At 59.7% G+C, this 25565-nt stretch overlaps 1 protein-coding gene across 1 annotated transcript; it reads right to left on the bottom strand.

Moving 5' to 3' along the window:
• Nucleotides 1–340: 340 nt before the first annotated feature.
• Nucleotides 341–25565, bottom strand: CGN (cingulin). The gene is made up of 21 exons (XM_026083673.1): nucleotides 25490–25565; nucleotides 13525–14618; nucleotides 12965–13065; nucleotides 12551–12620; nucleotides 11479–11586; nucleotides 11133–11284; nucleotides 10555–10696; nucleotides 10226–10438; nucleotides 9693–9841; nucleotides 9296–9437; nucleotides 8888–9088; nucleotides 8400–8606; nucleotides 7981–8238; nucleotides 7213–7383; nucleotides 6910–7071; nucleotides 6335–6424; nucleotides 3687–3770; nucleotides 2019–2137; nucleotides 1780–1888; nucleotides 1366–1529; nucleotides 341–1165 (listed from the first exon to the last, which is right to left on the bottom strand). Exons 2-21 carry the CDS (start codon nucleotides 14593–14595, stop codon nucleotides 1024–1026), a joined length of 3855 nt encoding a protein of 1284 aa, XP_025939458.1. The 5' UTR covers nucleotides 14596–14618; nucleotides 25490–25565; the 3' UTR covers nucleotides 341–1023.

Here is a 25565-nt window from a genome sequence, read left to right as displayed (position 1 = left end):
TGCCCCCGGGTTAACCATCACCCAAGCGCCTGAGGGGAAACTGAGGCAGCAGAGTCTGGGCTGGCCAGGCCCCGGGACCAGAGCCCATTTGACCCCGCTCGAGGCCACGGAGGGAACCTTCCCACCACTCAGCAGTAAACACCTGCCAATCAAAGCAATGGCACTAATTAGCATTTGGCAGTGCTCCCATCCTCGTTAATTAGTGATAACAAGGATTTATCTCAGGGCCAGATCCAGCGAAGTGGAGCGGGGCAGGATCCTCATGCTGTCTCTGTCGCCGACTGCCCAGGCCAGCGGCCAACATGCTGGAGCCCACATGCTCCCTCCTGGTCCTGGGGAGACCTGTTAAAATGCTCAACTTTATTTAAAATAGCATTTGGGGAGGGAAGACGCCAGCAGGGGGGGAGGAAGGGAAAATCACATATAAAAATAAATTGGACATTTCAGAGCTGCAGCAGCATTCGTGGGCAGGTCAGGCCCTGCACACTCAGTCCTRCCTGCCACCTTTCTGGCGAGCAGTGGCGCAGACCTTTGGGCAGTGTTGTCCCCATGACCAGGACCCTGGTCCCCACCGTTGGGGACACGATGATGGAACCATGGGACACAGCTCCTGGATGGGCCTTATTGCACAGCGGCCACCACACGCACTTCCCAGAGCCCCAAAATATTTGGTTAAAACACACCATCCGCCTGTCCAGCAGCACCCTGAGAACCATATGGAGATGGAGGCATGAGGCACCCTGCTGTCCCGCTGCTTTTTAAGCAACAACCAAACAACTACCTTCCTTCATGTTGTTAGGATTAAGAGTTTTTACAGCAAGAAGAAGCAGCTGCATCCTTGGCCAGTTCCTCTCCCGGCTCTGTGGCGCAGCAGCTGCTGGCTGAGATGGAGGCATCAGCTCTCTGGTGCCTGGAGCAATGGTGGGAGGCTGTTTTTTCGGATTCGAGCTCACGAGTGGCCGGAGTTCAGAGCTCGGCCAGTGTTGGGGAGGGAGGGAGTGGCCAAGGTGGCGGGGGCAGCCGTTAGCACGAGCTAGTCTGGAGGTTGGCCTCCGTCAGCAGCGAGGCGATGGAAGACGGTCCATAGGCGCTGTCGAACTCCTCGTCCGAGCTGAGCTGGTCATCCTGCAGGGAGGAGTCGGCAGCCGAGCGGGTGGCCTTGCGCCTGYGGGGAGGAGAAGAGGGGGTCAGGCCTCAGCTGCCCCGTGGCCGGGAAATGCCAGCCCTGGGAAGCAGCTCCGACCTGCCCTGAGCCTGGGCAATGCCAGTCGGACACCATCCATCCCCCGGCACCATCCCGGGCTGTGCGGGGAGGTGGAACGGCTGTGAGTCAAGCAGATCAGGGGTCACCCTGCAGCTCCCTACCAGGCCTCCTTCTCCAGTGCCTTGATGCGGTTCTGGAGCTGCTCATTGAGCTCGTGCTGCTCCTCGAGGTCCCGCTGTGCCTTCTTGCGGGCGCCCTCCAGGCGCTCGATCTCCTCCTCAGCCTCGTCCACCTGCCGCTTGAGGGCCTTCACCCGGAGGCTCAGCTGTGGGGAGAAGGCACGGACATGGGGCCAGGTGCCACGTAAGGGACCCGCAGCACCAGGGACCAGCACAGGGGAAGCGCCAGCCTGTGAGATGGCCAAGAAGCCATCGCAGACCCGATCCAGAGGCTGCCCTGCATCTTTGAGTGCTGGCCAGATGGGACCGAGGGCAGAGCTGGGCGCAGTGCTGTGTACACATGTACCCCAGTGTGCGCGTCCCGGGCCCGCATTATCCGCGGCAGCAGCCACCCACTTGGTCCTTCTGGTTGTTCACATGCTGCCGCTCGTCATCAATCTGGATCGTCAGCTCTTTCACCTTCCTCTCCAGCTTGCGGTTCGAGGACAGCAGGACGCTCTTCTCCCTGCAGCAAAGGCAACGCACAGCTCAGGGTGAGCTAAGCTGGCGCCCGGCCCTTGCACCCAGCGAGGGCGAAGGGACCTGGCCGCTGTGGCCTCAGCGCAGTGTGGTTGGGGGGCTTCTGTCTCAGGTACCTCTCCTCTGCCTGCAGCTTGTCCTGTAGCTCCTCAACCCTCGACTCGAGCTGCGAAACGCTGCTGTTTGGTTTCTGCAGGCCTTCGGAGCTGGCCAGACGGTTCTTCAGCTCCTTGTTCTGGTGGGAGAAATTAAAGCCAATTAGCCGTCCCCAGCCAGTGCCCCCCCGCGCTCCGCTCTGCTCCCATCCCAACGCGATGGCCGGCAGCCAGGTGAGGAACACAAGGGCTCAAAGCACCTCTTATGTAAACCCCGTGGTGAGTCAAGCCACAAGAAAACCCTTTCCCAATGAGGAGACGTAAGGAGCTGGGTTATATAACGGCAATTAGCCTCGCTGGCACCAGCTGGGGGTGCGACCCAGGACTGGAGGAAACAGCGGATGTGCCGAGGACCGCCGGGTGTTACCACGTCCCTCCTCCGCTTGGGTCCTCCCAGCTGTGAACGCCCCCAACGCACGGGCTTAGCCTATGGTTTTCTGCTTTTAAATGCCTCCTTTGGCCCCCAAAAACAGCCAAAGAGATCCTAAAAGTCCCTCCAGCCCCAAAGGCACTGTTGAAACCAGCTCCTCTCCCCATCCCGCACAACGTGACCAGCAGACCCCAGCATCCATCCAGCCTCATTAACCGGACAGCAGTAACGACCGCAGCTGCCGAAGGGCTGGGCAGCGCCTCTGCCTCTCCGCTTTGCAGCGTCAGCAGTATGAAGCCGTGTTTTTCTTGGCAGTGGTAATTACACACTGGGAACAAGAACAGCTCGAGGAGCTTATTTCCCATTGATCCCTTTTGTTCGGAGCCAGCTCAGGGTTAGGTAACGAAGGATTCGGAGCGCAAGCCTGGGCAGGCTGGGGGGGAGGGGCTTGCCGCAGCCCAGGGCGCGAGGAAAGAGGGGATCTGGCAGGAAATCCACCCTGGGGAGAGCCTCCGAGTCCGCAGGGCATTGGACGCCCAGTCTGCAGCTCGCAGCCGCAAGGCTGTTGGGCTTGCGAGCCCCTCTGAGCCCAGTGGACGGTGGTTGCTGCTTTATTAGGGCTATGGGGATGGTCAGGCCGGGGGAAACCACACTGGCTTCCCGCTCTCCATCCCATGCCGGAGCCAGCCAGTAGGTTGGAGCGCTGCCCTGAAGCATCCCTGGCTTGGGTGCCCTCTGGAGCTGGATTGGCCTCACAGGACACCCCGTGCCAGTGCCACCAACCACCCCATGTAATGGGGTGCTCCAGCAATTGGGCACCCGTGGAAAATGCCCTGGCCCAGCAAGGCCGTGGGACGCTGGGAAGGAGGAAAGTTCCTGCAGGAGCCTGAAGGCAGCAACTAGGAGCCAAGCGGCACCCGGTGTCTCCGCTGACCCAAGTGGCTCCAGCAGGAGCCCTTCAGAGCATCGCATGGTGACAGCTCCCGGGATGCTCTGGCCAGGGATGGGGGCGTGCGTAGGATGGGGAAGACACAATGTCCAGAGTGGGGCGAAGGATGGGGAACGCTTATTTTGCTGCCAGCACAGGAAAACCACCTTGCAAACACAGCCTCTCTCTGAGGGATGCTCTAGAGCCAGCCAGGCTGGACCAAAACAACTGACCCTCATGGGAAGCTGAAGCAGCTGGACAACGGGCCCTGCCACGGTCCCCTGCTCTGGCACAGCTGCGGTCGCAATCCGGTGCCTCCGCTCAGCCTTACCTGCCTCTCTAGAGAGATCTTGTCACACTCCAGGTCCTGGCGGCTGGAGCGTTCCTGCAGCAGCTCTGCCCGGAGCTGGTCGATCTGAGGAGAGGGACAGAGGAGAACTTGGTTTCGCCTTGTCCTTCCCCACCTTGTTTATTTGCTAACGAGAGATCAGTGCCTTCATGGATGCTCACAGCCCAGACGGAGCCCWGGCTCCACGTTTCACCCACGGTCACCTACGCCTACGTGGCTGGTTTGGCTTGCTGCACTGGGTACCGCACCATAAACCTTGCACGGGGGACAGGTTTGCATGAGCTACCTTCACCCTACAGGACACAGTACAGTTGAAGGTTTCCAGCTCTTTTCCCTTCCCTGCGGCTGTCCGCAAAACCAATCCGGTGCTTAACCCACCTGTCAGAGCCAAGAGCTGCCCGGGCGCTGGGCAGAGATGCCTGTTCAGCGAGGCACAGTCCCATCGTGTCTTGGCACAGCCCAAGCATGGAAAACCACGCCGGGACAGCAGCCCCAGCCTGGCACAGTATTGGGTGCTGAGCCCAGCCAGGCTCGACAGGCGGCTTCCCTGGGACCACGGGACGGGCCTCCGGCTCAGCCAGCAGCGAGGACCTGTGCATTCCCTGCTCCGGGTCAGCGCAAACTCTGCCCTCAGCCTCGGCACTGATAAGGGTCATTTGTGTTAACCCCCAGCGCAGCCAAAAGCCCAACACACATCCGGCACCCCTCGGCTGCTGCCAGCGGGAACCCCAGCAAGGGAAGTTTGGTTCCTTCCCAAATTATTTAGCATCTTTCTTGCGGTTGTTCACGCCTTCCCCCCCCTCCAGGCATGGACTTGCTTCCTCCCCCTGTCCTGCACTGCCCGGAGACGAGAGCTGCAATTTCCAACTGGAGGGTTCAACTGGTCGGACTGGGATTTGGGGACCTGGCTGCACTCTCAGCTCTGCCCAGTGCCTCYGGGCACCACAGCACAGTCGTACCTGGGGCAAAAATGGATTTGATCCACTAATGAGCCAAAAGCAGAACCCCCCACGGGCCTATTTCAAGTTCACCCAGGCTAAACACACAGGTTTGTGCACTATTGTAAAATTGAAAAAAAAAAAAAAAGGAAATGTGGTTTCCTGTAAAGGATTGCCCAGTTATATGTAAGCAGCCCAAAAACAAGAGCTCACACAGTGATGCTTTTGAGCGGAACCGAACTCTAGTTTCATGAGCACCTCTGCTCTGCAGCACCTGCATTTCAGGTGACTCAAATATTCACAGCAAAAGCCATGTCTGGGATTACCTCCAGGACGTGCCTCAGTTTCCTCCATGGAAAATGAGAAAAAATACCCATTTTAGCAGCTAGCCAGACCCACCAGGGCCAGACCCTGATGCCCTATCCCACAAGGGTATCCCAAGGGGCTGAAATCCTGCTCCTGCCCCACTGAGATCCAACCCAGGGCTGGGAGGGAGATGGGGTAAGAGCAGGAGGCTCCTGCCCTCTCCCCCCGGCGAGCCAAGGAGCAGTCTCTCCTGAAACACTGCAGCGATACCGCCCACTCCCCACGCGGCGCTCAGGATCCAGGCGAAACCCAACGCCGCTGGTGCCCAGGAGGCTCGGCAGGCAGCTCACACCCGCTCGCAGAGCTCAAACACTGGCTCCAGCTTTGAAGGTAATAAGCAGTTCGGTTAATAGAGAGGTTAGAGCCAGGAGACCGGTGTAATTTAAGCCCAAACTTCCTGCATAAATTAAAAACCGCACCCTATAATTTCAGGGGATTTTTTTTTGGTGCACCAAGCTCATATAATTTCCGTTCGCACCCGAACCAGCTTTTCAGACACCGTCGTCTCATTTAGAGACTACAAGCAATGGAGGGCTCAGGGCTGCTCACTAATGGCTCATTAATTGGGCTTTAACTCTGGTAACTGGCTGTATCCAAAAAAGCAAGTTATCAAATGCTGTTTTGCCCCCTCTCCGAGGCAGTTGAAGGTGCTGGGCCATGGCTGGGGGTGGCTCTGCMATGGCACAACCCCAGTTTCCCCCCAGCGCGGCACCGGCCCTGCTAAAGAACAGCAGGCACGGAGGGGAACGTTTTGAGGAGCCGATGGAGCGGCCGGCACCTTTTCCACCGCTGCGAGCGGTGGCAGGATGCCATTGGGGCTGGTGGGAGGCAGCCTGCAGGAGGCCCGAGCTACAAGGAGCTTATGAAATTGGGCAGGAGAAATGCTGCAATCCTTGTGGCAGCCGGTATGAGCAGAGCCCAYGAGGCGTCAGGGCCTGGCTGGGCTCCTAAGCAGCTTTAGTTTCAGGAAAACAAAGCAAAATATAAAAACGCCAGTCCCCATCCCAATCCCTACTTTTCGGGGTGGTCAGGGAATAAATGGACCATTTTCACAGTGCAGCAGGATCACAGAAACAGTGTGGGTTTTTTTTGCAAACACGGTACCACCGCGTCAGATACCCAGAATCAGCAGCTGTGAAGAGCAGAGGCGTGTGGAGCCATGCTCCACTGGTTACCGTCCCAGTGGGGGTTGGATGTCCCCCAGCTCTGTGCCTCAGTTTCCCCAGCTCTCAGAGAGGATTTAGGTGCAGACAGTTCCCTTGCAAGGCTACGGGGCTGGGACGGGGCACAAAGCCACCTCCAGCAGGAGTTTAGGGCCTGCCCTACCTGGTCTCTGCTGCGGTTGACTCGTTCCGTCAGCAGCTCCACCGTGGTCCTCTCCTCGTCCAGCTCCACCTCCAGGCGCTTGGACTTTTCCTGCGAGCAGATAGGCCCAGGATGGGTCAGCGTGAGCCTCACAGTCAAGGGGCAACGTGCTAGAGGGGATCAGGCTGGCCAGGGACAGCAAGCGCTGCCTGGGAGTAACGCTGAGATGCTGGAGGAAGGGGTTTTGCACAAACAGGCTGTTCAGCAGCCTCCGCTCCCAGCGCCTCAAATTGGCCCAGTTTTTTTTATATTCATAAATATGAATATTAACAATAATACACACCTCCCAGCACTGCCACCCTGTGTCACTCATCTTYAGCAGTAGATCCCAGACGGGCGCAGAAGGAGATCACTGGGTGTGCTCTGCCCCTTGCTGTTAGCACACAGCACTGCAGGTACCGGGCTGAGCTGACGGCACAGCCACGGTGGGTATCGCACCGGGGCAAAGACTCTTGTCCACCCAGCTGGTCCCTTTCCCTCCTCCTTGTTGGCTTGTGAGCACCTGCTGTTTTTTTTTAGGGCACCGTGCTACRAACCTCCAGTGTCTTGACCTGCCGCGAGCGGTCGTCCTGGGAGCGCTTCTTGGTGTCCACCTCCTGCTCGAGGTTGTGCAGGCGCTGGACCAGCACCTCCTTGTCCAGGAGCACACTCTCCCGCTCCGCCTGGCTGTCCTGCAGTGCTTGCTTCAGCCGGGCGACCTGGGGCATGGAGGGAAAGGGCTGTACAGCACAGCACAGGCTCCCCAGGCTTGTCCCCAAGCCACGGAGGAACAGAAAGGGAGGGAAGGTGCCCTGCAACCTGCCGGYCCCTTGGTGACCCTCACAGACAACACGCGGTACCTCGTCCTGCAGCCGGCCCATGCTGAACTGCATCTTCTCCACCTCGGCGCCCCGGTCCTTGGCCTGTTTCTGGGAATCTGTGATCTCCTTCCGCGACTTCTCCTTGAACTCCTCCAGCTGTGACTTCAGCACAGCCAATGAGCTGTTCGACTCCTCCGTCATCTGCTCCAGCTAGGGTAGAGCAGGGAGAGCTCAGGAGCCCAGGACCAGCCTACGTGCCCTGCCCTGAGCCGCCGGGGCCCAAGGCGGGAAAAGATGCCCGTGGGCATGGCATTAAGGGGAACATTTCTATCCTGTGGGCTCAGGCGTGTCATGGCAAGGGGTATAAGCCCTGCCAGCACAGTCCGGATGATCCCCCCTTCCTTTGAGCAAGCACTGGTGGCAGCTAGATGACAGCATTGGTTTTTGCAAGAGCCTGAGCCTCTTGGGGAGCAGGATTTGCCCTGCAGCTGCGGGACAACAGGTCCCCGAGATCAGGCAATGCTGCCCGTGAAGGCCCCTGGGGACAGGGTGGTTTCATGGAGTTTGAGTGCAAAGAGGGAGCTCGCAGGATATTGGGGAAGGATCTGTCCCAGCTGGCTCTGTAGGGAAACCAGATCCCTGTTCTATGCCCAAACCTGGGGGCAGAGCCCTGGAATCCTGTTCCCTCCCCTAATTCAGCTACTGGTGTCTCAGACAGAGGTCTTGAACATGTGGCACAGAGATGGGGTGCCACAGCATGCGACACCCCATGGTATGGGGCCCCCCACGGCACCCAGGCACCCCAACCTCTTTGCTCAGCTTCTCCGTGGTCCGGTCAAGCAGGCGCTTCTGCTCCTCCAGCTCATACTTGGCGCGTTTCAGCTGCTCCTTCTGCCTCTGCTCATCCTGGTAGGACACGCTCAGCTCCTGGTGCTCCTGCGTCAGCCGGGCCAGGCTCCGCTGTGCCTCATCCAAGCGGGTCTCCAGCGAGCGCTTGGCCATCAGCAGCTCCTGCTCCCGGTCTGTGGCTTCACCCAGTGACTCCTCCATATGCCTGCGCTCAGTCTGAAAAGACAGGGCTCTCAAAACACACAGCTCCCTTCTCCTCAAAGCAGAGGAGCAACCCTCAGGCCCTGGATGCCTGGGTCCTCCTCTGGCACCGGGCTGCTCCTGGCCTTCATCCAAGAGTTGTGAGGGGCTGGCAAAGACAACTGCAGCCTCAATACCTCCAGTTTGGTGACCTTCTCTTTGAGCCGTGCCTGGGAGCCCTCCCAGTTCTCGCCCAAGCGCTCGTACTCCTTCAGCTGTGTCTCCAGGCCGAGGATCTTCCTCCGCAGGTCGTCGTTGTGTTCCTGCAGCTCCTGCAGGGTGGACTCCACCGCCTTCCTCGCCTGCTCTGCCGACTCCCTCTCGCTCTCCAGGGAGGCCTTCGCCTGCAATACAGTCACGGCACAGGGTGGTCCCGGGGCCAGCTGATGCACAGGGGAGTCTCGGGGGGCTTTTTGGTCTTGTGTTCTCCAGCACAGCCTGAGAGCCATCCATGGCAGGCAGATCTGGGGCTACAAGTCTGTTGCATTGCCCCACAGCTGCAAAGCTTGTGGCTCCCACAAAGGTATGAAGAGTCCCGTCAAGGCGAGGGCAGGCCATGGCGGGGCTGACTCCTCGGCTCATGGTTCAGTAGAGACAACCGCCCTCCCCCAGTGCCATCGCTCACCTTCACAGCTTCATCACACTCCTTCCGGAGCTGCTGCAGGTCCTTCCGGTACTGCTCAAGCACCTCGTCGCGGCTGGACGCCTCCTCCCGCATGGTGCCCTTTAGGGCTGTCAGCTCCCGCTCCCGCTGGCGCAGCAGCTCATCCTGAGCCTGCTTCTCCGCTGTCAGCTCCCGCTGCGCCTCCCGGGCCTGGCGCAGCTCCTGGGTGGGAGACGAGATGGGCAGGGACCCTTTGCATGACCCAGGCTCAGGACAGGGCACCATATCCTGCTGGGTGCGATGCGAGATCGGCCCCCGGGCTTTGCAGAGCGGGCAGGGTTAGCCCAGGGTTAAGGGGGATGATGACGCTGGCAGTCTGGTTCAGGGTCTCCAAAGCCGTGTCTCCTCCCTCCCTCCGCTGTTACCTACCTTCCTGAGTGCCTCAAGCTCGCTGGCATCCACCGTGCTGCTCCGCACCTGGTCCACCTCCTCCCGCATGGCCGAGAAGCGCTCCCGAAGCTCCCGCAGCTCTTCCTCGAACTCCTCCCGCTCCAGTTTCACCTGCAGCAGCCTGGAGGGGGCAGGATGAGGGCTGATGCTGACCTGGGCCATCCCTGTCACTGCCCACCAGCCATTCGTCCACCGTCCTCCCTGGCTCCCAGCGTGCCACAACACGGGTGTCACAATGCAATGTCTCTCCAGCTGTCTCCCTCCACCCCAGGCGCTCAGAGAAGGAAGAGAGCCTGACCCTTCCCAGCTGCTGACCCATTTCCACAGGGTTTGCAGGAAAGACGTTGGATGGTCACGAGCGTCCTCCAGCACTTACTCCTGCTTTGTGGTGCGGAGCTCGTCCTTGTTCTTCTGGAACATGTCCCGCCAGTGCCCTGTCTCCTCTGCACTCTCCTCCAGCTCCCGCTGTAGATTCCTCACCACAGCGTTGATTTTCTGCCTCTCTGTCTCCAGGTTGGCCTGATCCTGGCGGGCAGGATCAAAGTGTTGAGCGCTCGCCGTCAGAGCGGAGGTGTTTGGGCAGGCCGAGCCCAGTGGTGAGAGCCCCAGAGCTCTGCATCCCCCCTCCAAGGATGTTCAGGTCCTGCCATGGTTAATTCTGCCCAAACCAGCCCAGGGAAGCTGTGCAAGGACCTGGGGACCCTCCACAAACCCGTCAGAGAGCGATGCCTGCTCCCATTCACCTCCCAGCTCTGCTGCCCCAGGGCAGGGAGAGCCAGGGCAGATGGATGCTCCAAGGGACACTGGGGTGAGTTTGGGGCAGGATGCAAAAACCATTTCCCTCTCAGGAACATTTAAAGGTGGGAATTTAGGGAAGGGTCTCCCTGGTGCCTGTCCCCGCAGCCGGACCTGCGACACATCCTCCATGCTGCGCCTCAGCTGGTCCATGTCGCTCTGGTACTGCTGCCGCACACGGTCAAGCTCCTTGTCGTGACTGGCCACCTCTTCCTTGAGGGCTCCCTTCAGCGCCGTTAGCTCCCTCTCCCGCAGCCGCAAGTGCTCCTCCTGCCGCTGCTTGGAGCTCAGCACCTCCTCCAGCTCTTCCCGGGTCTCCAGCAGCTCCTGGGTGGCAGAGGCCCTCTGGGCTCAGCACCAGACCCCAGCAGGGACAGCACAGCATGCCCCCACTGCCTGGGACACGGAGACGGTGCTCGTACCCCGGTGCAAGAGCCACATACCTTGTACAAGGCCTCCCTGTCTGGAGATGTCCCAGAGCCCTTGCGCAGCTGGTCGAGTTCTTCTTGCATCACCATCAGCTGCTCCTCGCAGTCCCCCAGCTGGGTTTCTGCCTGCTCCTTGGCTATTTTCACATCAGTCAGCCTAGGGGAGAGTGCGAAGCTGTACACAGCCCGGCAGGGCCCCTTCTAAAAGGCAGGGAGACCCAGGCCACATCTACATTGCAAAGGGCCAGGGCTCCAGCACCCGCTTGTCACCATGCCCTGTCCCTGCAGGCTCAGCATCCTCAGACACCCCCAGTGCCCTGACACCACCCTCCACCTGTGATTCCCCTCAGCATCTTCATGCTGCAAAACCCCATCTTGGTAATCTGTAACAGCACTCAGGGCACTTTAGGTCCTCAGATCTGGAAAAGAATACCCCTCGCTGCATAGTGATCACCATGCAAGGGCCCAGGGCTGCACAGTGCAGATGAATATCCCCAGCCCAGGCGTGTTTGGCCCTGCAGATGCAGCCCAGGGCCATGGCTGGGAGAGTCGAGTGTGCCCTGGCCCCGGAGCCCTCAGGGAGCAGCTCTTACTCTTGCAAACTGCTCTGCAGCTCCTGAGCTTTCTTCTCCAGGGCTGCCTGGAGCCGCTGACTCTCCTCCTGTGCCTCCTGCAGCCGGGTTTCCAGTGTCCGAGCAGAGCCCATCCTTGCTGGATCCCTCACCAGTTCGAGCTTCTGGCGGAGCTGTCAGAAGGGGGGAAAACAGTTATGTCCCTGCTGCAGTGGAGAGCAGCCAGTGACCACAGCGATGCTCCCTGTCCATCTTCCCAGCATCCCCGCCGGCTCCAGTGCAAAAGCCCCACTGCACGATCCCCCAACAGGGATATAAACTGCCATCCCGAGCGCCCCATCCACCCTGACCCTCTGCCTGGCCTCACCTTCATCTCCTCATCGAGCTTCTCCTGCAGCTCCTCCACCTTCCTCACCAGCTCGCTGTGCTGGGGCTGGGAGCAGGCCACATCCTTTGCAGGCACCTGGAGAGACCCCTTGGGGAAATGTGGCACATTCAGGGCACTGCCAGTGCCCCCAGCCAGGGCTCAGCTCAGCTGGGATGGCGGTTCAATTCCCAGCTCTTCCTCACCAAAGGGAGCTGGAGGAGCATGGGGATGCCCTAGCCACGTTTCCACCAGCATCTCCAACCCAGCCCCTGAAAGACTGTTCCTCCCCACGTTCAACCTCCAGCTGGTTTAACAGAAAGCTTCACCACTGCCGAGCTGCTCAGGCAGCTCAGAGAGCAGCAGCACCCGGATCGCGTGGCTCTGCACAGCGGGCTCGGGGGCACTCTGCGCTTTGCCTGCATTATTTCCCCCCTCGGCTAAGCCTGGCCAAGAAAGGGATTCTGCCCAGCCTCAGCTGCCTTCTCTGCCCACTCCCCAGACCTTCGAGATGCTCTGGGGGCTGCAGCATGCAGGGGAGGCAACATGACTTCCAGAAAGGTCCCCACGGCCACCGAGCTCAGCCAAGCACAGGCAGCAGCAGCGCGGCTCCTGTGGGCTGCTGGGGGTTGAAGGTCAGGAGGAAAAACCAGGAGGCAGCTCAGCCCTGCGAAGCCTTGAGCCCAAGGCAGCTAGCAAGCTGTCACGTTGCAGCCCATCAAGGCTGGAGGGGAACCACAGCTGCCGAGAGCTCGGTGCGTGGAGCCCACCAGGGCCTGCTCCCTGGCGCAGCTGGCGCATGGGGTCCCGTGGCAGGGAAAGCTGCACATGGAGCTCAGCTGTGGTAGGGAGCACCTTGCTGCAGGGCCCTGAATTGAAGCACTCCTGGCCATGGCTCGTCCTTGGCTCAGCATGGCCAGGGGCCGCAGGGATCCCTGTGTGCAGGAATAGGGTGCCAGGAAGGCAGGGGACTAGCAGAGAGTCCCCAGGAGGACTCGGGGACCAGCCTGCCCCAAAAGCAAGGTGCCGCAGAATGGATGAGGCAGGGACCAGCAGTGGGACTGCTTCAACTCACCGTGAGTTCCTGGATCTTCTCAAACACCAGATTAGTTTTCCTCTTCAGGGAAATGTCGCTGTCTCTGCTCCTGCAGACATCAGAGCAGAAGGAAAGCACTGGGATAAGAAAGAGGGGACGGAGAGGGAAGACAGAAAGGCCCAAGAAGGCAGGAACAACCCAAGACTTTGTTGCTGTCTTCCCCCAAACTCCCGGGCAACAACTGCCCTGCTCCGCACAGACACTGGGACATGGGAACCCGCGTAGGGGCCACAAGGGCATCTCTGGTCCCTAATAGCCCTGCAACGTTGCAGCTTCAGCTGTCGATGCTTGTAGAAAAGAAAGGGCGGGGAATGGCGGTGGCGGCCGCTGGAGCCATAGGCCAGGGCATTCAGGTGGACGGGCTGCTCGAGGGACAGGTCTGGGGGAGCTCACCCCTCCTTCAGGATGCCGTAGATGAGCTCCTTGGTGTGCTCGCTGCTGCCAGGCTGGGTGACCTCCTGCTGGTCCTGCAGCAGGTCTGGGGTGGACTTGAACTGTCACAAGGAAAAAAAGGCTCAGCTCCAGCAGCAGAGCCAGGATCAGGTTACCCCCCCTCACCCAGTCCCGGCCCCCACTGGTCCTGGTGCTCTGGAGGACGTCAGCTGTCGGCTTCGCCCAAGTGCCAGGGAGGGAGGATGTTTGCCCACAAGCTCACTCTGGGCACACAGAGGGTTTAGGCAGCAGCCTGAGGGCTCGCGGTACACAGATCTCAGGCCTGTGAGGAAGCCAAAAATGGAGCAGGTGCCCCTTCTGGCTGAGGAAGCGTTGGCATGAGCGAGGGACCCTGAACCCAGCCCATGGGCCGTGCGCAAAGCCCTAATTAATAAGTGCACAATCCCCCCCCCCCCGCAATGCTGACGGAGAGAAGGCCACACGAACGCTGCCGAGGCCAGCAGGTGCCCAGCACCCAGCAGGATGAGGCCAGCCCCCCGCAGGATCTGTCCCCCCAGTACCTGCAGCTTTGTCCGGGCTTTGCTTTGCAGCCGCTCGGTTGCAGGCTCCTCCACGCTCCGGTTTGTCCGCTGGCTCCGCGCCACACCGTCCTCCACCAGCCCGGCTCCGCTCGGCCGGCTCAGGCTGCCGGCGGGCGCCGAGGGCTGGGGGCGAACCTCCCTGCCACCAGCCCAGCGCTGGGCACTGCTCAGCTCTCTGGCGTCTGGGACGCCACGATGGGAGACGCRACTGTCCAGGCTCTGCGAGCGCTTCCTCTCCTCCGAGGGGATCCGGCCCCTCCTGGCCATTCGGCCTCTCTGCTGCACCTTCCCATCGAATTTGCTGATGAGGGAGTCCACTGAGGACAGCGGCTTGGTGTCTATGTCACTGCCGCTGGCATCACCCAGCCGGCAGGGCCCTGAGGTCTCCGAGTCCGAGGAGGGATGCTTGGCCACAGCCCTCAAGCCGGAGACGCGGCTCTGCTCCGGCTTTGGCTGGCCAGCAATGTTCAACATGCTGCTGCTCTTGGTGCCGGCCAGAGGCTGGGGCTGGTGGGTCCCGTTGGCCTGCGCCCACGACGGGCTGGGGGCAAAGGGCTCTTCTGCCGCGGGGCTGAGCAGATTGCCGTGGGAGCGCGTCCTCCGCAGCTCCTCCCCAAGCGGCCGCCTGGGTTCATTGTGGGAGACCGCCGAGGTGCCGCTCGGCTCCTCGTCCGATGTGCTGCAGCGGGAGCCGGGCCGGGGCAGTCGGGCCGCGTAGGGATTCTCCGGCAAGTCCGAGTCAGAGCTGACTGAGCCGGAGGGCAGGTCTGGGGGTCGCGGGGCGGCAGCAGKGTTTCCATACGTGCTCTCACTCTTGATCTGCACCCCAAAGGAGTCGCCCCCCTTCTCGCCGCTGTTGAGGACCACGAAGGGCTGCCCAGCGATGCCCTGCACGCGCACCGCCACGCCATACGAGCCGGGCTTGCCCGCCTTGGTTCGAAGCTTGGGGGGTTTCTTGGGCTCCTGCAGGTCATTTATGAAGCGGATCTGGACGCCGTAGTCCACGGGGCTCTGCTTCTCGGCCATGGCCGCACTCACGGGCCAGTCCATCCCCAGGGCTCAGTGCTGCCTTCCTACAGGGGAGAGAGGGCAGAGTCTTCCTCAGCCCTGCACCAGTGCGGGGCAAGAGGCAGGAACCGAACTCAGGAGCGCTTAGCATGAACCCTCTTTCATTAACAGGAGTCTGCCCAAGGGCAAGATTTACTTTGCTGCACACAGCTCAGAGGGGTTTGAGACAAAGCCCGAAATTGCTCCCTTCCCAGGCTCGACCCAGTGGCGCAGCAGCGCTTTCCCTCCCATCCCTCCCCATCCCACCAGCAGCCGATTGCCGACATGCCCTTAGGGGAAGACGCAAGGAGGATGCCTGGGAGCCAGAGGACGCCCAGCGCCGGGGCGAGCAGCGTCCCCAGGATGGGCCGTGGGACAAGGGAGGCTCGTTCTGCTGCCGACGGCATCGCTCAGCCACTCCTCGCAGCATCCCGGTGCGGGGACACCGGGGAGAGCAAAGCACCCGGCCCCGAGCGCGGCACCAGCAGATGCTTACCGGAACGGCAGCGGAGGAGCCGCTTCTCCTCCCGCTCCCCCCTTGCAATAGGATCCCGGTGAGACGGCGGACGAAGAGGGAAAGCAGAAGGACGGCAGAGCCCGGGTGAACTCTGCAGCCGGGATGCACTCCTGCTGCCTACAAGGCGCTGGCAGAGTGCTGCATCCTCACTGCAGCGAGAGCTCAGGAGTCCGTCAGCATCGCCCAGCACCCCCGAAGTCCCTAGGAAAAGCCCTGCTGGAGCCAGCGTCTGCAGCAGCCCTCCGTCCCCGCAGCAGGGTGGCCGTGAGACTCCCGTTGGGAGGGAATAGATATTAGCAATGACAGATTGAGAACAACGCTTGGTCCTGGTGGCAGCCTGCACCCTGGGCTCTGCTCGTGCCACGGTCAAGGGGAGGCGGTGAGCTGAGCCAGTCCCGTGAGCAGCCCGCGTGGCTCTGCCCCGAATTGACAGCAGGGGGGTGCAGAGCTGGCAGAGGAAGACGGGAGCGACGGCCGGCTGGAAACGCCTCCAGCCTGCTACTGACCGTGGGGCAGGATGTCCTTGGGCAGAGCCGGCCGGAGCAGCCGTGCCAAGTGGGTACCACACTCCCTCAGCACCCGCGCACACCTCCCGGCAAGAGAAGCCCCAAGAGCGGCACAGCAGCTTTCCACATGGAAGGAAAGGGCTGCCAAGAGCCTCTTTCTTGCAGCAGGGATCCGGCTGCTGCCCAAGAGCTTCATGCTTTGGGCAGCTCTGCAGCGTTCCTCTCCGAGAGCTAACACAACAGCGATCTCTCCCCCTAGGCGTTTTGAGGATTTAAGTGATAGAAAAGTGATAGATCAGGCTCTGAGCCTCTTGGCATTGTATTTTCAGCCCCCCCAAGACCACCAGGGACAGGAGCCAGCTCTTCTCCCTGCTTTACATAAACTGGATCCCAGGAGCAGGCAATGCAAGATGCTGAGAGCCCAGCCTACAGCCGCATCCCCAAGGGTGGCACAAGGGACCTGGGGACACAAGGGAGCCCAGAGCCAGACAGGGTAACATTTAAATATGTTCTGCACATGGAAAAATAAAAAATAATAATATTAAAAAACAAAACAGGCCCTCAGCTTTCAGTTCAGATCCTGATGTCATTCCCAAAGTTATCATCCTAACCCAAACCAGCAGAGGTTGAGTGCCCATGGGCTGCCGGGATGTGCACAGCAGGGCAGATAGCTGGGCTCTCCTACAGCCTCACGTCAACCCTGAGACCACATTTTCTCCCACGCCCACCCTGGGAAAGAAATTCCCCCTGAAGAAGAGATGATGCTGCCGCGGGGCCAGACTCTTTGCAGCAAGGCCAAATGCCCTGGAGATCCCTGGCCCAGAGAAGATGCGTGGGCTGGAGGCAGCACTGGATGCCATGCAGAGTGTGCCGGGCAATGCCAGGAAGGAAGAGCCTTTTCCGTGTTCCCTCTGCGCGGCATGCCCGGCTGGCTCATGCCAGCTCCCCGTGGCCACCATCTGCTCCTGCCTCCTGGCCAAGACCGGGCAGAAGCGATTCCTGCCGGGGCCAGCACCTCACCCCAGAGGCTCAGGGGCCCAGGAGTGCCCCGATCATTCTGCAGTGGGAACGTGTCCCCATTCAGCAATGCTGGGTTTAGGGGAAAGCTCACCACTGCCCAAAGCGAGAGCCCTCACTGGTCTGTCTGCCTGCCCTGAAGGAGATGGAAAAGGTCATAGCTGGAGATCTGCAGCACAGGGTAAAGCAGTGGCTGAAGAAGTTTTGCTAGGGTTACGATGAGCCTTTTAGGTCTTTTGCATCCATCTCTGAGACCTAATAGTGAGAGGCAGCTCCCAGAAGTTGCACAGAGCAGCGGACAAGTGACAACCTATTTGTTTCAAAGGCTGAAAAGCAGCCAGCTGGCGCTTTCCTCTTATCAGGAGGGCAACGCAGGCAAAGAATCAGGCCCCGAGCAGATGGCAGGTTATTGCCAGCCTGCAGAGGGGAGATAAAACACACCTGACCCCGTGAGGCACCCCACACACCCACTGGTCAGCCTTGCAGGAGCATTGATGCGGGGAAAGGACCGAGGGGATGGCAAAAGCAATTCAGCACGGAGAAGAGCCCCGACTGCAGCGCAGAGCTTTGCGCAGCCTGGAGGGACGCAGTGGGCAGGGGCACCCCGGGGTGATGCCCTGGAGACGCAGCCCCCAGCACCGCAGCGTGAGCTCCTTATCCCTGCTGAGCATCAAGATAACAAGATCAGCAACAGATATCAGTGTCTATAAATACACCCTGAAAGCAGCACCCACAGCAAGAGTCCGTAAACCAAATCCTATTATTCCCATGCTTCCTGGGGAGGCTGGTGCCAGCAAAACACTATCAGCAGAGCATCTCACCAGCTGCCTGCCTCATCCCCTCCAAACCGTAGGGATGATCAAAGGCCGGGGACATCACAGATGGGAGAAAACCGCAAAGACTTTGAGCACAGCCAGTCCTGGCTCGACTCTTGCAGAGTGACCGCGAGAGCTGACAATAGCTCCTCTTGCCTGGGGACAGCAGGGCCAGGCACAGCCTTCACGGTCACAGCAAGGGCCAGTGCCGCAGAGCCTCGGTGCCGGGAGTCACTGCCGCCGGCTCCACAGCTGCCCAGCTCAGGGGGGAACTGGAGCAGCTGGGAAGAGGACAGCCACCAGCTTGCGGCAGCAAACCAAGGAGGGGGATCCAGCTTGAGAAACAAACTTGGAATTTATCCACAGCAGCCAGTGTCCAAAGTGCAGCCAGCGACAAGCCGCAGCCTGGGTGGGGAGCGGGCTCGTCCCCGACTGCTATCGGGGCAGGAACTGCAAACCCTGGGTGCAGCACCCAGCTCAGCTTCGCAGAAAAGACCTTCGGACACAGAGGCAAGGGGGCAAATCCCGTGCTGGCGCGCGGGACAGCGTCATGGCACAGGTTCTGCTTCCTGCAGCATTGCTGGCGGCAATGGGGCCCACCAAAAAAAAGCACTGGCTGTGCCAGCAGCACCACTGCCAGCAAGGGAAGCAGTTCTGCCCTACCTGCGCGTGGGCCAGGCAAGGAACCAGGTGACAGAAACCCATCTGGGTTACACATTACTGACGGCAGGGGTAGTTTCTGGGCTCGGACCGCTCAGCTCCCTGCACAGTCCCGACTTGCAGCCAGGGAAAGAGGATTTGCTCTTTCCAAGGGAGTACCGGCATATTCACGTTCGCTGAGAGCATGCATGCTCGAGACGCGCGGGCTCCCCGGTTCACACAGCCCCTAGCGCGGCGAGGGTCTGTCCCAGGCCGCCACGCGCTCCTGCTGCGCCAGCCAGGCGCAGGGCACTGGGGAGGAAGGAGGAGAAGCAGGTGAGTCATGACAAGCAGTTAATCTCCCAGGAATGCCTTGTCCTGGAAGGGCTCCAGCTCGCAGATAAAGGGATGTGGAACCGGATTCCATTCCTGTGGGAGAGCAACACCGAGCCTGAGGCTGCAAACAGCCCCGGGACGAGATTTCACTGGAAACCACAGAAAAGGAACCAGGAAGCAAGTGGGACAAAGACTCAGAGCTAAAAATAGTCTGTTTAATGTCCCTAGGCATGCGTTTTACTCCTTCGCCAAGCATGCAGGGACTTTGCTACACAAACACACCTTAACTCTGCCCTGGATCAGCCTCTCCCCTCTGCGCGGAGGGTATTGCATCAAACCAGCCCCGCTGCCGGGCTGAACCGTCCGCGAGCAGAGGCAGCCAGGCGCTCCGGCAGCGAGGGAGGCAGGAAAGGTCTCTCGGTGGCGGTCACGCACCTCCAGCGTCATGCTGTTCGCTGGCCGCTTCGGGGATGGCGGGCGGCCAGCTCTGCTCGGGCCGATAGCAAACACAATAGGCCCTTTGTGGACACGTTAACCTAGAAAGTTGTTTTGCAATGTGCAGGCAGCGCTGGGAAAGCTCTCTCGTGCCGAGCACTGCTTTGGGTTCAAGGCAGCTCTCCGTTCCCTCGCTCCGCCAAAACAGCCCCACGGGCAAGGTGGTCACTAGCAGCACTAGTCTATCCCCTTCCCATCGAGGTCAGCCAGGTAACTCGAACAAGGGCCACTCGGTAGGAAATCCGCCTCCTTCACCCAAATTCACAGCTCCTTCACCCAAAGGGACCAAGGTCACAGCAGGAATTGCGGGATGCTCTGGGAAGTCAGGGGAAGTTGCATGCCGGGACCTCGGCAGGAGCCAGCACCACTTCCCGGCAGTGCAGGGCCTGTCTCCAAGTTATCTCGGTTCGAAACAAGCAGGCTGTCATAAGCAGGTTAGATTTTGTGGCCTTTGCACACCCCCCCCCACCCCCAGGCATAACGAACTGCTTTAAGCAATGCCTCCAGGGTTGCATTACCGCAAAGCACTTCATGCCCAGAACAACATTGCTGGAAAGGGAACAGCAGAAATCAGACAAAAATAATATTTCCCTTTTCTCACCTATTTTCTTGGCTCCCAAAAAGTTTTAGGTTATTTCCACTGTGGGTTTCCCAAAAGTTTTGCTCTGTCTGCAACACTGCTTCCTTAATCCTGTTTATACACAACCATGTGCGCAACACTGGGGCTGGTTCTGCTCAGGGCCAAAGTCCACGGCCGATTTCAACGCAAGCRACGCAAGCCCTGCACCCTGCCCGCCGCCAGGCAGCCCCGCGAGGACACTGGAGGAGACCAGCTCCTCCTGCTTTCCCACCGTCACTCCTTCCTGGTGCAGCCCGAAAGCCTCAATAAATCCTCCGCCAAGCATGTTGACGCCGTGCCGCCCGCTCGGAGAAACCTGAAACCAACACACCTGCGTTTGCATCACACGGGTGCGACCAGGGAAGGAGTCTCTCCGCACAACGCCCAGTGGAGTCAGGCAAAGCCAATGCCCCTGCAGCCCCCCCCCCCCCCCCCCCCGGCAGCGCAATAAAACACCCTGGATTTAGAAAGAAGGGCTTCACCCGCACCAAACACCTCTGCACCGCATGTGGCACAGCCCTCAGGGGAGACCCGCAGGGCAATTTTCTCCCATTGCACCCACTAATTCACGCGGGATAGAGATCAGCCTGACAGGTCACAGCTCCTGGTTTGCCAACCCTCCCGAATCGGCACGTAGCTCTGGGAGAGTCACCTCCCTCCTGGCCCCGCGTCCGCAGGCGCCGGGGGCTCTTAGCAGCTCCCGAAGCTGCAGGTTCGCTGATAAGAAGCGGGTACAAGTTTCCAAATTCCTTTGAATCTAAAAGCCTCCCAACCCACCCATAACGAGAGTCCTCAGGTTAATCAGCAACCCAGATGCTGGTAAACCCTGTTCTCTACCCTTTCGTCTCACTTACAATATTCCCCCGCACGTCACGGCATCCCACACCAATTAATCACGCTTAATGCGCTTTCCCCAAGCAGGAGATAAGCTAGAGGAGAGCCCACATTGAGCGCGAACCGCTTCCTAACACCACGGACGAATGCAGGGGCTGGAGCAGCCTTTTCCTCGCAAAACGGCTGCTTTTAGTCAGGCAAAATATCCTCCTGCATATGCATTGCCACTTTTCTTGCAGCAGAAGCCTCTGGGGTTCATCCTGCCAGCCTGTCTCAATTACCCGTGTATAATTTATGAAAGCAGAGGAAAAGGAGCGAAGAGAGGTCAGATTTTCTTTTTCCTTGGGTCAAATAAAACCCTTGGCAAAGGAGGGCTGAACGGACTTTACACCAAAGATGACGGAAACGGCTATAAGTCACCCATTCCCACCCTGCCTCCTCGCCCAGCTCTCCGAAACCAATGATGACAAGCCTTCGTCCGTCAGGATAAGGCCGAAACCCTTGGACGCCGCCCCATCTAGGCAAAGCCAAGAAACTGCTTGAGATCTGTCTGGCTTGCTAGATCTTCCAAATAAAATAGTCAAACAGTTTAAAAACAAAAAACCAACCAAACAAAAAGAGCCACTCCCCAAGACCACAAACAACACGTGAGCGACACCACGATGCATTTATTATGGCATCGAACGGATCAGACCTCACAGGTCTGAAACCCTGCTTGTGGGTTTCCAGATAAATCACGCCTTTGAAAACAGAATTATTCAGATTCACACACTCGCGTGGATAAATATTTCATGGGGGACGTTAAYGGAGAGCAAGGAACAGCCCCTCGGGGCGTGAAAGAGATCTGCACCTGGATGTTGCTCCCGCGACACTGCCAGGGGATTGTAGACACAAGCGAGCGCTCAGGCACGTGACGTTCATTAGGCCAAATTGCAAGTGGGGACTTAACCCCTTCGCCTTGCCGTGACTGCAAACAGGGCAAAGACGAAGCAATGCAGCTGGACGTGCACTGGGGTCGCGTCAGGGAGTTCAGCCTCCCTCCCAGCCTCGTTTCCCGAGCCTCAGCCCATCCAAACACGCACATGGAAATAGGGGACTGCTGCCTCCCTGAGCGCTCTTCCACCGTCATCCCACTGTGATCCCCAGGGTCAGGGTGGGCAGTGGGAGCACCACGGTGTGGCAGGCAAACGCATGGATGTCATGCTCTGGCATCCGGGGAAGGAGCCCGCTGTGCCAAAGGGCAAAGCCTCACAGCTCAGGGCATCCCCTTCGCTTTCTCCACTCCGCTCCGAGCAGCCAGGCATGGCACGGCACAGCAAAACCAACCAGGACGGCAGATGCGTTTGGGTACGGGTACACACAAGATGCAAACCCAGTGCAGCCAAAGCTGCAGCTCTCCCCGGTCCTCCTGCCCCCCAAAAAGAGGCTCGAGAGAGATGCTGCAAGGACCACAGCCAGGCAGCTGCCTGCGTCTCCTGCAGCCAGGTGAGGAGCTCCCATCAGTAGGATCTCTCTGCAATCTGCACTTTATCGAAGGGGACTGGAGATGGAAACAGAAACCGAGCCAACTCCAAACCAGCTCGACTGGTCGGGGTGGTGGCTGGCGAGAGGAAAGCAAGCCCAGAGCCATCTGCAAACATGCTCCTAAACAAAAGGTTGTGACAGCGGGAAGAGCTGAGGGGTTATGGCTGGAGAGAGGCACCCCGAGCCATGCTGCGCAGAGGGACAGGAGAGCGTGCAAGGCCATCCAGCCCAGAGGTGTCCCTGCGGGGCTGGAGGGGTGGCCGTGGGGCCATACCCATGAGGTGACAGCAGACGGAGAGGACAGGAAGGGAGAGCCAGGCCCAGGAGCCACTCAGCACTCCTGTGCCCGCAGGGAAGAACCGACATACCCTTCGGCCCACAAGACCCAGCCCCACCGTGTCAGGAGCCAGCGGAGACTCTGTGGTCAGCAGAGATGGGAGCAGCGACAGCCACCGGCCTGGGGAAAAGCTCTCCCAAAGTGGAGCAAGTTGGGTTCCACAGCTGACCTCAGAGAAGGAGCAGGGAAACTGAGGCACAGGTGGAGGAAGGTCTCAGCTGAGCTGCAGACATCCCTGGCCTGAGACCACAGGTCATGCCTCACTCGACTCGGCTTTAGTTTATGCTGTGGTGGCAACACTTTGAGGCTGGCGCTTGGGCTGGGACTTGGGAGACACAGCCCGCAGTGAGTTCAGCACCACACAGCTCGGCATCTCAGCACGGGAGAGGAGGCGATCCCTCATTGCGCAGAGCAACGCGGCCGGGAGGGCCGACCTCCCGCACCCGTCCGCCGCTCGGCCCGCAGTGGCCGCACCCCACCAAAACGACGCGGGAAGTGACCCCGAGGCTGCGACTTGGCCCAAAAATCGCCCAGAAGCCCCTCACCTACGCCAAGGGTGGAGCCGGCCTCTGCACGAGCCCTCCTGGGAGGCGACGCTGTCCCAAGCAGCGTGGCACGGTGGGACCGAGCAAGAGCAAGGCGCAGAGCCGCTCGTCCTGCTGAAGGTCCCCAAGGGAGACCAATCGTTGGAGAAGTCCGAGATTTGAAGCCTGACATCCCAGCTCCAAGGTCCCCCCCCCCCCGGGAAGAGGCAGGGATGGGTACCAAACCGCCAGGTGGCTACAGCACCGGCGGCTGCATTGCTGCTTTTTTATTTCGCGAAGGAAATGAGGCATCTGCACCCCAGAGGGTCTTGCAAGAGAGAATAAAAAAAAATAAAATAAAATAAAAACACACAGCAGCAGTAAATCCCTGAGACAAAGCACTACACACACGCGCAACAAATAAATCAAACCACAGCATCTCGCTCGTGTTTTAACCCCCTGCAGTTACCAGGGAAGACATCCAAGCCCTAGATTTTCTTTCTTATTTAAACCGGCGGCTAAAAATACCACCCTCAGAACCCAACGCGAAGTAGGGCAGCTAYGCGCCAGGCGTTCCACATTAAAGTTTCAGGAGGCGCCGCGTTACGGCCACTCCACGGCCCGAGGGGAAGGGTTTGAACGCATTTTACAGGCCTGGAGGAACGGTTTTGCCCCAGTGTAAAATTTCACAAGAATCCGTGGGATCCAAGAGGCATTTTTTCCCCCCCCACCCCCTGGATTTCACTCGTCCTTCTGCAATTCGAGGCCTTTGCTGAAACAAGACAAAGGCTGCGGTTATCTCAATATTACTAACAAGGTTCAGAGGGAAAAGACCCAGGATCTGTCTGTTCCTCAAAGCAGGAAGATTAAGTGGCTCCTATCTGCCTCTGTCCTGGCTGGGACTCAGCCTTTATCAGAGAATTCCCTCGGCCAGAGATTAAGTCCAAGAGCCATAAACACGCTAAACATTTACAGTGAGCAGAGCAAAGAAGCGACTGCGCCAGCCGCTGCTCAGAGCGGAGCGAGAACCTCTCGGCGGCCTTTGCCGGCACCCCTGGAAAAACTCCTTTATACCCGAGATCCCCTCTGCGGAGGGCAAGGTACTCGGGGAAGGAAAACACATAGCGGGGTGTTACATAGGGGACCGCTATAGAGTGTCAGGCTCTATAGGGGAAGGACAACTCTCAGGGCAGGCCCCTATAGAGACATGCCTAAAAAGGGTTCATTACAGGGGAGAGCAAATCCCAGCTGGAAAAGGGCACCTGCTTTAGCAGACCCTATAGAGGGATGCTTGGGGGGGACCAGGACCTACAGACTGCTCCTGGCAAAGGACAAGAACATCTGCAGATGCAGCTTCTACAGGGATGAGCTATAGGGAAGTGCAAATCCCTTACAGAAAGGACAGTCTCAGTGGAGAGAGCTCTTATAGGGGGCAGGTAAAGGCAGTCCCTGTAGGGGGTATTGGGGAGAGCAGATCCCCAAGGGAAGAGAGACTATAGAACAGGGAGGATCCAGGCCAGAGGAGATCCCTTACAGGGGAGCAGCCTAGGGGGTTCCCTATAGGATGTGCTGTAGGGCAGGTCACACTCTGGGGAGAAAAGCCCCAACAGAGACTGCTTTAGGACAGAGCACACCCCAAGGACAAGGGTGCCTGTAAAGCCAGACCCTATAGGACCTGCTGTAGGGCAAGGTTCACTCCACAGAGGAAAGTCCCTGCAGGCCCAGCTCCTATAGGCTCTGCTATAGGGCAGGGCAGGGCATGCCCAGGGAAGGGCAACACCTACAGTCACACCCCAGAGACAACTGCCCCTATGGTCCCAGCCCCTATAGACTCTGCCATGGGGCAGGGTTCACCCAGGGGAAGGACAGCCCCTATAGACTCTGCCATGGGGCAGGGCTCACCCAGGGGAAGGACAGCCCCTATAGACTCTGCCATGGGGCAGGGCTCACCCAGGGGAAGGACAGCCACGGAGCAGAGCTTGCCTGGGAGAGAACAGCCCCTATAGGATCTGCCACGGTGTTCGCCCAACGGAAGAGAGCTCCTGTAGGACCGGCCACGGGGCAGGGCTTGCCTGGGGTAGGAGAGACCCTACGGCCCCTAGGGGAGCTGCCACGGGGCAGGACCCGGGCCAGGGAGTAGAGCCCCTATAGCCGCCCCTACAGCCGCCCCACACTCACCGCTCCGCCCAGCCGCCGACACCTCTCACCTCTGCTGCCCACCGCAACCTGTTACCTTCGCYGAGGCCCCGCCCCCAGACCCTCCCATTGGCCCATGCTCCGCCCGGCCCCGCCTTGGGGTGGGGACAGCCCCGCCCCGCTACCACTCGGGGCCCCGCCCCTTTGGCTCGCGGCCCGCCCCCGGGGGAACGTCACGTGATAGCCGCCATTTTGGAGGCGCGGGGCGGGACGGGGTGGTGGGGAGGGGGTGTTTGGAGCAGTGGGGGTTCCGTGATGACGGGCGGCCCCACGCACCACCCCACACACCCCTGTGGCTCACAGACTGGCCCGCACACACCCTGCCACCCAGACACCCTGCCAGCCTGTCTCTGATGTCCCCAGGGACCAAACCGTCTGCTCAACTAGCACTGTGCTCCCAAATCCTTCCCAGGGTAGCACCATCCACTCCCAAATCCTTCCCAGGGTAGCACCATCCGCTCCCAAATCCTTCCCAGGGTAGCACCATCTGCTCCCAAATCCTTCCTGGAGCAGCACCATCCAGTGCCCAAATCCTTACCAGTGTAGCGCCATCAGCTCCCAAATCCTTCACAGGGTAGCACCATCCAGATCCCAAATCCTTCCTGGGGTAGCAC

Source organism: Apteryx rowi, unplaced genomic scaffold, assembly GCF_003343035.1.
Source record: "Apteryx rowi isolate R43461 unplaced genomic scaffold, aptRow1 scaffold_610, whole genome shotgun sequence".
NCBI lineage: Eukaryota > Metazoa > Chordata > Aves > Apterygiformes > Apterygidae > Apteryx > Apteryx rowi.
Note: the sequence above shows the minus strand (reverse complement) of the source record. Positions and strands in the feature narration are given on the sequence as shown.